This window comes from Lepus europaeus, chromosome 10 (assembly GCF_033115175.1).
Source record: "Lepus europaeus isolate LE1 chromosome 10, mLepTim1.pri, whole genome shotgun sequence".
In the NCBI taxonomy this organism is placed as follows: Eukaryota; Metazoa; Chordata; class Mammalia; order Lagomorpha; family Leporidae; genus Lepus; species Lepus europaeus.
The window spans coordinates 42,534,271-42,547,634 of NC_084836.1; the positions used below are offsets into that span (position 1 = coordinate 42,534,271).

Consider the following 13,364-nt stretch of genomic DNA (forward strand, 5'->3'; position numbering starts at 1 on the left):
GGGAGGGAAATGTTAGATTAAGATATTGATGCCTGGGGCTGGTGTTGTGGCGTGGCAAGTAAAGCTGCCACATGCAGTGCCAGCATCCCATATGGATGCTGGTTTGAGACCTGCTGCTCCACTTTTGATCCAGCTCTCTGCTGTGGCCTGGGAAAACAGAAAATGGCCCAGGTCCTTGGGCCCCTGTACCCATGTGGGAGACCAGGAAGAAGCTGCAGGCTCCTGGCTTCAGATAGGGGCAGCTCCTCTCTCTGTGTAACTCTTGACTTTCAAATAAAATAAATAAATCTTAAAAAAAAGATACCAATGTCTTGGCATCACTATGCATGGAGAGTTTCACATTCATATGTAGTCAGATAGAAGAAATCAAGCATATCTCCATATAGACAATGACAATGAGAGAAACTCCATGTCTATACTTTGAAAATGCAGACAGAACACCACAGTTACATAAGAACGCTTGATCATTGCTTTTCTGATTTTGATTCCAGACACCCTAAAAATGAGTCTGCCAAGTCTAGTCTTCTGATCTTTTCCCACCTAACATTCCAAGTGGCTTCAGCTGGCCACATACTCTTTACTAAATCCATCTCCAGCCTTCTGGGTCTGCTATATCAAATGTCACAAAGTGTAATTGTTTATGTGCCCTGCTCTCAATCAAAATATTCCAGCTGGCAGCTTGAGGGAGGGCTTGAAGTGTGGGAAGAGGAACAGAATGTAAAACACAGAGGTACTGAGAACAGGAAGAGATTTTTCTTTCATTGGATAGTTTTATTGTTTGATTTTGAATCAGTGCGTGCTGTTTGCTTTTATCTCTTCACTGATATCTACGGCAAAGCATAAACACATCAGCAATCACGCAGTTCTGTTTTTTCAGGAAAAGGATTTCTGATTTCATGCCTCACTAACATTTTACTTCAGTAAGTCTTCTCTGTTAATAGCAATCCCTAATAACACAATATCTGTCTGTCATCCCCTCTTCTTTCATATCATCTTCATTTACCTGCACTGCCATCTCTCAAATGCACAATACGAATTCTCTGTCAATCTGGCAAGAAATGGCCAAGATTGCCACATTCTCTGGCAATGACTTTGCACCAGCATGACTGACAGCTCATTCATATCTCATAACCTTGAAGAATCAATCATATATTTTGGTTGTCTTTTATGCTTTCTTGGTGATGAATGTCATGTGGTTTGTCCATAGATTTCTTCCTATTATTGTTTTTAGTATCTTTAGTTCTAATAATCTTGGCTATACTATTATTTTTTCAATAATTGCGAATAACAAAAATTGAACTGGTATAATAATGGCAAAAAAGATATTTTTCCCTGGAAAAGCAGAAAAAACAGGAGTGTTGGAAATATTTGTTCAGAAAAATTGCAAAAGACTTTCATGTTACATTTCTATGAACATCTCCAAGCACTAACATGTTTTTTTTTCCTCATCTGAACTAAAAAGAATATATATAGGCCAGTGCCATGGCTCAACAGGCTAATCCTCCACCTTGCGGCGCCAGCACACCGGGTTCTAGTCCCAGTTGGGGCGCCGGATTCTATCCCGGTTGCCCCTCTTCCAGGCCAGCTCTCTGCTATGGCCCGGGAAGGCAGTGGAGGATGGCCCAAGTGCTTGAGCCCTGCACCCGTATGGGAGACCAGGAGAAGCACCTGGCTCCAAGCTTCAGATCAGCGCAGTGCGCCGGCCGCAGTGGCCATTGGAGGGTGAACCAACGGCAAAAAGGAAGACCTTTCTCTCTCTCTCTCTCACTATCCACTCTGCCTGTCAAAAAAAAAAAAAAAGAATATATATAAAAGAGGATTTAGGGAGCATATTTTACAAATAATAAATATAATATACTTTATTTTAATGTTCAAACTACTACCTCATGAAACTCAAAGATAATCTACTTCATTTGAAACTTGACTTTAAGTGATCTCCAACTTGATCAAAAGTCTTTGTCTCTTCTATTTTACTCTCATTTCCATTTGTCTCTTCATATTCTACTCTTATTCTCTTCCCACTTTCTTTCTCATAAAAGAAGATACTTGTAAGAGTTCCCTCATATCAACACTGAGGGAAAACCAAACACTACAAATGACTAAAAGACTTCATAATTTTATCATTTTCCTTGCTGAAAAGAAAATATGCTAAAAGGCTTTTGTGAAAAGCTGGGAGGTGATAGTTTTAGGAGGCATTCACTTTGAGCTAATGCCAGCTACTGAGCTCTTCCTATTTCTGCTGGGGGAGGAGTCACAGGTACTACCTCAGGTTCTATGTTTCTCTTTATCTGAGATGTCAAGGCGGTGGTTCACCCAAAATTCGCTATAATTAACAGGGCTGAATTCCAAGAAAATATTCAGAATTCAAATACTGAATTTATTTAAATTTTAATAGATCCCTTGTTCTTTATGTACATCATTGTTCCCTTTGAAGAATACATATAAAATTTTTTTGAACAAAGGTGTGTGTAAGAAATCTTCAATGGAAGCGAAGGGTTATGATTAATAATTACAGGCAACCCTCATTCTGTGCTTGCTATTTATATTGTTCTCATCACCCAACCACCATCCCTAACTCATTCATTTAGTCCTTACCACAGCCCTAAAAGTTACCTCTTTTTACAGATTGAAAAGCAAAGGCACAAGGAAATTCAGTAATTGGCTTTAACTCCCATAGCTGGTCAGTGTTAAGACCTTAATAAGGCAACCTATTAAGAAATTTTTGTTCAACTAAGGTATATATCTGGTTTATTTAAAGAATCCAGTGGATTTGAGTTGCTATAGGGAGTCACATCTATTTCCAAAAGTTTGCAGACCTGAGTTCTTTGAGATAACAGGTCAGTTTATATTATCTAACTGGGTTATATTTTCAATAATTATATGGCTCAGGATCATTAGGATTTCCTTAAAGTTTTGCTTTAATTGCAGTTTCCAAAGAGAACTATAAGTTCCATTGATTCACAGCTTAAATAATTACAGGTAAAATAATTACAGGTAAAATCAGTTTAGTGTTTGGAATATAATAATATAATATAATATATATAATATAATATAATATATATATATAATATAATAATCCCTTTTAGGATTCTTTATTTTACTCAGATTATATGAAATTTCTGGCTAGGTTTACTTATTTATTCATTCATTTTATCTGAAAGGCAGAGAGAGGAAGAGGGAGAGGGACAGATTGATTTTCCATGCATTGGTTCAGATCTTAAATGCCTGCAAACTCCTTGACTGGGCAAGGCCAAAATCAGGAGATTGGAACTCCATGCAGGTCACCCACAGAAGTGGCGGGGACACGTTTACATGAGCCATCACCTGCTGCCTGCCAATATGCACATTACCTAGAAGTTGTATCAGAACTAGAATAGTGGGGACTCAAAGCAGACACTCAAACATGCAGTGTGGGCACCCCATGTGGTGATTAAGCCGCTGTTCCACACACCTGCTCCCATGTAGGTTTTACAACCTCACATGTCCATTAATGAACGAGAATGTTCAGGCTGAATACTACTGTATATCAGTCCTTAGCTGGCAGTAAAATGGATCATTGTTCTGTCTCCTCAGGTATCTAAAAGAAATCTTATGGAAATATGAAACAAGCAACTTGTCACTTCCAGAATTTCTGCCTGGAAGATTCTGATTGTTGCATTTTAAATCCCCATTGCTACAATTTTCTAGTTAATTTCTACTTATCTATTAAGATCCAAGACAAGTACTGACTTTTTATAAATCTTTGATTCCTCCAGGTAGAATTATTCTTCCCTATTGCTGCCATAGCACTGTGTACAAACATCTTTCTACTCTAACCTCCTGAGTGGATGTCTAAACCACACCACACAGTAGGGGCTCTGTCATTGTATTCAGTATATTTCCAATGCCTTGTAGAACACCCTACAACTGGATGTCACTGAAAATAACAGTTTTGTTTAAATTTATGAAATAAAATTTGCTCAGCTACCACATTTTGCTTTAGTCAAAGCTATGGATATTTTTTCCATGTACAATGTAGAAGTCTCACATAAAGTCAAAATTTGATTGATTAAGACACAGACGAATAATAGCTGTTGTCTCAGGATTTTGTTACTTACCTTACTTGACTTGTGATCTACATTAAAAGTGGCTATTGCATCCTCTGTTTTTTTCCTCCCAGATTTTGCTATTACATATTCAGCAAGTTTGTTTGCTAAATAGGTCTTCCCAGTACCACTTGGTCCTGAGAGTATAATTCTGTGATGCTCCATCAACAAGTTAAAATACCTTTGGGTAATTGGCTTAGGAATCAGTGTATCAAAAACAAAACTGTCCAAACTGTTTTCTTCTACACCTGAAGGAAGAAACAAAAGGAACAGCATGCCTTGTTATTCTTCAGAAGGTAGAAAACTATGATGCCAATCAAAAACAGAGCTTTGTTATCCACAAGAATGCAGAAACTTCCTAGACATTCCTATCCCACAAACATGGCCATTTTCACAATAGCATCGATCAGCAATATGATGGAGTGAATGTCCAAATGAAGCAAGCTGTTTCCTTTTATTCAGGCTCCCCTCCACTGTCTACATCATATTTTCCACTTATGTTTCCAGAGACAGACGGAAGCAATATAAATTTTATCATAAAATCTTCCTTCCCCTTGAAGGCAGTTTATATGTTAATAATTAATGTGATGAATTTCTGTACATATACACAAATATATTATTTGTTCTTTGTCTTATTTGTTTCCCTTTCTCGTTTTTCTTCTGTGTCTCATGACCTATCCCAGATGTACAAACCACTTTAGCTTTTGAAGAATACAAATCATGAGGTTTGGTCAGGAACTATTTAGAAGGGAAGCAAGAGTAGCTCCTTTTATTAACTCAATTACGTTAATTATAAAGTATAATATTGACAAATTCTCCTACGAAATCATAGCATATATAGATGTATTCTGACCTGTTAACATATACAAACAAGGAATTATGGAGACAAGTTTATGTACTTAATCTCATTATTCAAAATAAAAAAAATAATTTCTCATCTCAGATTTTCCATTTTATTCTCCATTGCAGTAAATATTTAATGAGTACACATAATATTAAACAATGGATATAGCAATGAATGTATTACTTTGGAATACACAATAAATTTTAGAATCCACCTGCAATAAAAGACAATAATGGAGAAGATCTAGATATCTGAAATCCTACAGAATACATTCCTTTAAGTTAATCTGGGTAAATCTTCATAATGTTATTCTAAGTTTCATATTGCATAACTCAAAAAATTAATTTCCTTAGAATTTAGTGTTTTAAAAATAAACATGGTCATGCCACACCAAAACTATCAGAGTGATGAATACAAGTTACAAATATGAAAATCTGAAGGGAAATTGAAATCAAGAAAAAAGGGAAGGAAAAGAAAACTTGGTAAAAAAAATTGTGCTTTCCTTTCTGTTTTTATTCTTACCTTTCAGGTTCACAGTGATGATATTATTATCTCCAACAAGGTATCCACAAGGCAGCAGTTCAGGCACTTCCAGGTTATGGGATCTGATTAAGTCTCCTATACAGTAGCTAGCAATGCAGTCAGAACTCAGGCCAAGGCTGCTAGATGTGTCAATTCGGAACACGTATTCCTAAAATGGTACACAGAACATAGTCAAAAACAGAGGTTCAACTCATCTACAACAAGTACAAGACCCACAGGGATATAAAACTACTTGTCAAGACTTTTAGACACAGGAAATTTAAGAAATTTAATATCAAGCAGTATAAGGAGAAAAAGCTTTCTCTATTTGAAATGGAGGAGCAGAAAAACAGATATGCCTATATTGTTAAAGTATCTAGAAAGAAATATATTTGAAAATTGACATCAGTGTATCTTATACAACTTACCTTAAAGAGTCGTCTAATTACACCATCTAGGACATCCCACTTGGTTTTTCCACTAACTCCAATGGACCCTATCAAATATGCCTGAGATTTCTGATCCTAAATAAGAAAAAAAGAAAGTAAAATAAAATACTACTGTGCATCTTATTTTATGACTACATTTTCTTCTAGTCAAATGTATTAAAGTAGTTGGTGATGGAGACTACCATCTTTATTAAGCCTATGGGTGCTATAGTGGGGTATATAAAATAGAACACTATGGCAAACTAACCAACCAAAAAAAAAAAAAGGAATTAATAGCAATAGAGCAATAGCAACAAAAAGAAAGCAAGAGATTGGATACAGTGGTGTGTCGAGGAACATGGATTCATAATCTATTCAGCAGAAGATAAAATGGAAGGATATCAGAGAGAACAATCTTAGAATTCAGTGCAGTGAGTCTATTGTTAATGAGAAGCTGCTCAGTAGGAGGGTAATGGTGAGAGGGGCAGAATGCAACTGTAGCATCCAATCTTAGGACTTGGTCTTAATATTTTGTGATTTTACCTTTGAAAGATTTTTTATTTATTAATTTTAATATAAATTCCAATCCATCTTTAAGAAATATCTCATTGATGGCAGAATGATATTTGCACATTTACAAAAAAAAATAGGTTCCATTTTCAATCAGAAAATTCAATGAGCCAACAGGATTCATCTATCCAGCAAAAAATACTCTGGTAATACAAATAATGGCCCTAAAGTTATCTCATTTTTTCATAGGATGTGAATTTGAGGAATTCCTTATTTTAGAAAAGTAAACAATTTGTGATTTATTGCCCTACTGGAGCCTCTTTTATGACGACTGGAAATGGCTAAATGAAATAGTGGTTATGAAACAATATTATAATCTTGGTTTTAGTTACCAAGTCTGATCTGGAGGGGCAGTTGAATAATCTCTGAGAACGCAGGGATTCTACAACACAGGGTCCCTGTCACCTAATTAAGAAATGTGCCCTTAGATAAATCACTCAATGACTCAGGGTCTCAGTTTTTTCAAATGTAGTATTTAACACTACAAGGGTAAGAGATTACCACCATTACTGAATTATCTGAGTCAGAAGCCTTGTTTAGAAAATGCTGAGAATCTCCCAACTGAACAGTTCTGATTTTTCTTTTTGCTACCATGAAGGGCTCAGTGTTTGTGGTCCTCAAAATTCCTGTGTTGAAATCCTTACCAGTGATACAAAGATACTTGAATATGGGGCCTTTGGGAGGTGATTTGGGTTAGAGTAGATCACGAGGGTGGGGCCTCTGTGATGAGATTAGTGCCCAGGGAGAGGCCTCTCTGCCTCCCTCCCGGTCCACTCTGGGTAAAGGTTAGCCATGACAGATGGAGAAGTTCACCATCTGCAATCCAAGGTGACAGTCCCCTCCAGACACCAAATTGGCCAGCACTTGGTCTTGGATTTGCCAAGAATTACGAGACAACAAATTTCTGTTATGTAAGCCACTATCTCCCATATTTTTTGTGACAACCCAAGAAGATGAGAACAACCACTTCCTTGAAAATTTTATTAGAAAAAATGTTCAAAGGCATTGTTTTCAAAATTATTCCAAAAAGGAGACCTTGTTTTCCAATGTGTCAGAAGCTAATCAAAATGGATACATCTGTACTGTTTTATAAGCAGCTGCTTCAGAGTTAGAGTTCATTTAGGTTTCACTGAGACTCAAAGCCTCTCACAGAAAGACCCACTAGGGAAAACCAGGCACACATCTGCAGCCCATGCAGAACTGTTATGTCACTGCACTCCTTGGAACATTTGTTCACTGTACAATTCAAAAGCACTATCTCACTTTTCAAACATACTTCTTCAAGCATTTTAAAATTCCAAAGGATTTTTGTTTGTTTGACAGAAAAATTTTGGTTACTTAAACATTTGTATTCTTGGCTACTCAGCTAAACACCCAACCCTTCCTTTCCCTTCCCTCCTCATCCCTTCCCTTCCCTTCTCTTCCTTCCCCTTTGTCCATCACCTCCTCTCCCCTCTCCTATCTTCTCTCCTCTGCTCTTCTTTCTTTCCATTTAAAAAAATTTTTAGAAGGTACAAGAGTATAAATAAATGCCAATGTGAAAGCAATATTTAATTCTAAAGGTTGAAATGTTTGCTTGATCCATTTAGGATTACTGAAAAATGATACAGATAAGTAGCACTGATGGGATTTGTCCTACTGAATTCAGGAGAATGTCTGTCCAAATCTGGAATATTAACTTAGCACAGTCTTCTCTTTGTACAAAGACTACACTGACATTTCTAGTGATGTTGCAGCATAATCATTACATTCTATAGATGACACTGAAAGAGCATGTTAGATAATACATTTATGTAAAAGCAATTTTTTTAAAGTTTCAGAAATGTAAGTACCTAATAAATTCTTTTTAGGGAAATGAATGTGTGGTACATGAGAGATAGTTTTACATGTATGATGATGTCATTTCTTTTTAAATTATATATATATTTTTAGTTTTATTTATCTGAGAGGCAGAGAAAGAGAGGTGGACAGAGAAAATACTCCTATTTTCTTTTTCACTCTCCAGATTCTTTCAACAGCTGGGATGCGATGGGGCTGGGCTGAAGCCAGGCACTGGGAACTTAATCCAGGTCTCCCATGTGAGTGGCAGGAACCTAATTACCCAAGCCAGCCATCACCACTGCCTCCCAGGGTCTGTATTAGCAGCAAGCCAGAGTCAGGAGCCAGAGCCAGAGCCAGATACTGAACCCATATTCTCCAATATGGGCTGTGGGCAATCTTACTGACATTTCAGCTACTAAGCACATTCTCCTAATACTATTTCTTTATGATTCCTAACTTACATGCTTCTATAACATATTAAACTCCAGCCAAAGGAAACACCTCTGATAGTATATTCACAGGAACAAACACTCAAACATAAAATACAAAATGACAAATAGCATGTTTTCTCTGATATGTGGCAATTAATATAGAATACAAACAATATATAGGGATGAAACAGACATCTTGTGATATGGCTGTTGTTTTTAGCCCTGTTCATACTTCTGTGGAACTGTGGTCTTCCCTTTTTCTTGTTGAATATTGTGGTTAGTGGTAAATTAAGCCTGGGATTACAGAGGGGGTTTAAATCATGTCTTTGCAAAAATTAAAGAAAAAGGAAAGGCGGGAAGGAGGGGAATTGTGGGAGGGGATGCAGGAGGGAGGGAAGTGTGGTTATCATCTCAGAACTGTACCTATGAAATACATGAAATCTGTTCTCTTTATATTAATGAACACTTTAAAAATAAATATAAAATACATTTCACTCATACTAATTTTCATTCTTTAGTTAGAGAACAACTGAAATTAAAGACACACCTTTGCTCGACCATAGCCCTTGCTTATGGAGACGATAATTTTCACACTGCGGCCATCTTTGTGTCCAGTTGCATCACCAGCATCATCTAGCAAAATATCTATGAAGTTTAAAAAGAAACACACAACAGAGCCACTTAGCTCACTGTCACTGTTTTCCCCTCATAGTTTTATATTTTTCGGTAGGAGATGCTTCCTATTCTGGCTTCACTGGTTTGAAAAAAATATCTATCTCATCTTTTAAGATTATGTACTTTGGTTGGGCTAAAGTTTCAATGGAAAAAGTTATTTCCACTCCAGAGGTCTTCATCCAAGCACTGGGCCATTGACTTTAGAGGAGGAAATAAGGAGTTTCATTTTCTATTACACAAAAGTCTAAATAACACTTGAGGAACATTTGCTCATCGACATAATCATGCAAACTGAAAAGCAATATTATTTTTCTATCCAATCTAAAATATACAAGCTCAGTTCCAATGTAATTAATGCTGCAGAAGTACTGAGATTGACTGTCAACCACAACTACATTTAGCACATTTATATCTGTATTATATCTTTACTTATATCTATGATAATTAAGTTTACTGAATTTCAATTATGCCTTTATACTTTCCTATAGAAGTATATTGATTATTTCTCTTTGGTATCTTTTATGCTAATAGCTTTAAAATCAAAATAGTATTTCTAGTGAAAAGCTGAATTATAGAATCAAGGTAAAGCCAGTTCACCTTTAAAAATATCAGCCTTGAAATGTGATTAGAGCTTAATTTTTAAAATATATTATAGATTAATATTCAATTTGGAGAATTATTAAGTCAAAGTCAAAATAAATGCTTTTCTTTGACAATGACACAAGCTGAATATAAAGACAGTGATCCCTGTGTAAAGGAAACTCAGTTATGTACCAGAAAACACAAGTGCCTGGTGGCAAGAGGGCTAACTGCTCTGACTGTAAATTCATAAAGACCAGGGCTGTGGCTGTCTTAAAATGTACTTTTAATTCCTTCCTTACAAACTTATGTATTCTTCATCTTGATGATTTTATGACTACTCTATTTTCAGGAGCCATCTTGTTAAACTGTTGTTTGCAAAGAATGGAGTGAAGAACACATTTTAAGAGAATTAAGACAACTTTTAGAGATTGGAGAACATGCAAATTTCCCTAGAAATTTTGTTATCAAAACAATCTCTTGTGCAGGAATTTAATTATTTTTCTACAACATCCTCACAGTCTATCACATTTTCACCTTTTTCATCGATATCACTCAAACCTCTTTCTTTGACTTAACTGCCATTTAATCCTCTTGTTCCTTTTCTCAGAAGTTTAGAGTGGCTTACAATTGGCTGCTCACATCTCAATTCTTGTAGTCTGTGTCCAAATTACCTCTTTAGCACTCAACCAGTTATTCACAAATGTTTTGAAATAGCCAACAAATACTTATTAAGCACAAAAGATATCAAAAACCATTTTGGTCATTGGCAATGAACATCAAGATGAGAAGTCAAGTGAGTCCACTCTGCCCTTTTGGAAGACATATTCTCAACAAGGTAATTTCAGAATGTGTTATATGCTGAGCTAGAAATAAACAGGACAGTAAAGCAGAGAGTGACTGAAGGGAAATTACTTTGAATAGATAATACTGGAAGGTTTCCTAAAAGCAGTGGTATTAGGAGATAAGACCAGAAGTTTGCAAGGTGCTAGGTAAGTGAGCCAGAGAAAGAGGTTCCATAAACAAGAACAAGTGCAAAACAGCTTCATTTAAGAGTTGGGTGTGGTAGGGGAACATAGAGACTAACGGGAGGGGAGGGAGTGGCATGGACTGATGTTTAAGTTGGTTAAGGTCACATCACCTACCCACTAGTAGTCCATGCAAAGGCATTTAATCCCATGAATCCACAAATATGCTCAGATTTTCTAGAAAGATACTATTTTATATTTTATTTGAGAAGGTGTGAGGGAAGAGAGAGAAAGAGAGGGAGAAGGAGAGGGAGGAATGGAGGGAGAGAGAGAGAGACAGAGAGAGAAAGAGAGAATCTTCTACTTGCTGGTTCATTCCCAAATGCTCTTAACAGCTAAATGTACTTGGAACCTCAAATGCTTGAAGCTCGGCTGAAAAACTGAATCCCTATGGGTAGCACGGACCTAAGGACTTGAGCCAACATCTGCTGCCATCACAGCATGGGTATTAGCAAGAAGCCAGAACTGGGAGTAGAGCTGGGACTGGAACGCAGGCACTCTGATAGAGGTTGCGGGCATCCCAAATGGCTTCTTTACCACCATGCTAAATACCTACTCCTCTGTTTAAATTTGTCGGCACCTATGCATTTTGTGTTATACTAACACTCAAAATGCATGTATAAAATGAACTTACTACTGATAGGTGTGGGGGTAAATACTGAGCAATAAAGGAGTGAATGACTGTCTCCAGTTTTTATATATGTGACTACTTAAAGCAAAACTAATAGAATGGTTAAAATGCTAGGCACCCGATTCATCCAGGCCTGGGTTTAACAATTGCTCTGCCATGTACTACTTGCATGGTCATGAAGAAATAACCAGAGTCACTTTCTTGAGTCGGTTTCCTCTGTAAAATGCAGCTTAAACAGAACCTAACTTGTAGGGCTATTGAGAACACTAGAGATAATTTTTAAGGCACTTAATCCTGTGTTTAGTAAGTTTTGCTGTTATAAACATTATTCCTTTTCTCTGAGAATTTTTTCAAACTCCTTTTACTGAAAGTGGAATTGTCACAGCACGACTCACTCTGGGTCTTTCCTGTTCACACCAATCAAACAATCATCTGAAGAAACAATTCTGGGAAAAAACTGTAAAATCCTCTGGTTCTGCTTGTGGGAAGTAAGTTATGGTCCCAAATTTTTATAAATATTGTTTTCCTGAATTACAGGAGTTCGTACTTGACTTTTAGATATTCAATGAAGGCACATATATATTTGGGCCATTCGTTTTATTTACATTATGAAGTGCAGTCCTAATAGAATTTTAAAAAGTTTTTGTTTTATAAAGAGATATGATTTATAACAAATCTAAACAGCATCAGCACTCTATGTAACCTGTCCCCCCAGCCCGCATTCTCCTTATATATTTTCTATGATTTAAGTCAGGCAGTGAAGCAGTGAAGGGCTTCAGTTCTACAATGGAATCTGTGGTTACCCTTGGAACATGTATAATTTTGGTTTCCAAGCGTCATCTGGTGGCTGAGTTTTGCAGTTACCACTGTTCCCTGCCTATACATCTAAACTAAACCCTATACTCATCAAGTCAATCATTGCCATAGAAGCAGTTACACTTTGTAATTGGACAGTTCATCAGATGGCAAGATGACATTATGTCATATGATTCCACTTGCAATCTAATCAAATCTGGACCCTTGTTCCATCATTAGTATTGCTGAAGACAATAACAGAATTCAGTGTGTTCTTTTTAATCATTGAAAATTGAATGGATCTGCAGACTGGGTGATGCAGTAGCATGATGTTCTCTAGAGGCAGCATCATGCAGGATCATGTAGTGAATTCTTTTTTTTTTTTTTTGACAGGCAGAGTAGACAGTGAGAGAGAGAAAGACAGAGAGAAAGGTCTTCCTTTTTCTGTTGGTTCACCACACAATGGCCGCCGCGGCTGGCACACTGTGGCCGGGGCACTGCACTGATCCAAAGCCAGGAGCCAGATGCTTCTCCTGGTCTCCCATGCGAGTGCAGGGCCCAAGCACTTGGGCCATCCTCCACTGCACTCCCGGGCCACAGCAGAGAGCTGGCCTGGAAGAGGGGCAACCGGGACAGAATCTGCGCCCTGACCGGGACTAGAACCCGGTGTGCCAGTGCCACAGGCAGAGGATTAGCCTAGTGAGCCGCAGCACCGGCCTCCATCATGTAGTGAATTTAAGAATAGATCATAACACAGTTGTAAATCAGCTGTGTACACTTATAATACTGTACAATTGCCTGAGGCTATCAGTGTTATATTCATAAACTCTAATAATCATCACTGACAATATGCGTTTTCTTCATCTTATAAATAATCATAGAGAAAGTTCTCATATTGCCTAATCACAAGTTATATTTTTAAAAAGATTTTATTTATTTAACAGGTAAAGTTACA

At 37.0% G+C, this 13,364-nt stretch overlaps 1 protein-coding gene across 3 annotated transcripts in view; it reads right to left on the reverse strand.

The window, feature by feature from the left end:
* NAV3 (neuron navigator 3) overlaps positions 1-13,364 on the reverse strand; it is a 1,248,892-nt gene that overhangs the window by 19,818 nt on the left and 1,215,710 nt on the right. For all 3 annotated transcript variants that reach the window (XM_062203163.1, XM_062203166.1, XM_062203165.1), the window contains 4 exons: positions 9,249-9,346; positions 5,880-5,975; positions 5,452-5,620; positions 4,098-4,333 (listed from right to left, as the gene is read on the reverse strand). In XM_062203163.1, the coding sequence (XP_062059147.1) occupies positions 4,098-4,333; positions 5,452-5,620; positions 5,880-5,975; positions 9,249-9,346 (599 nt within the window). The remainder of the gene's footprint in view (positions 1-4,097; positions 4,334-5,451; positions 5,621-5,879; positions 5,976-9,248; positions 9,347-13,364) is intronic.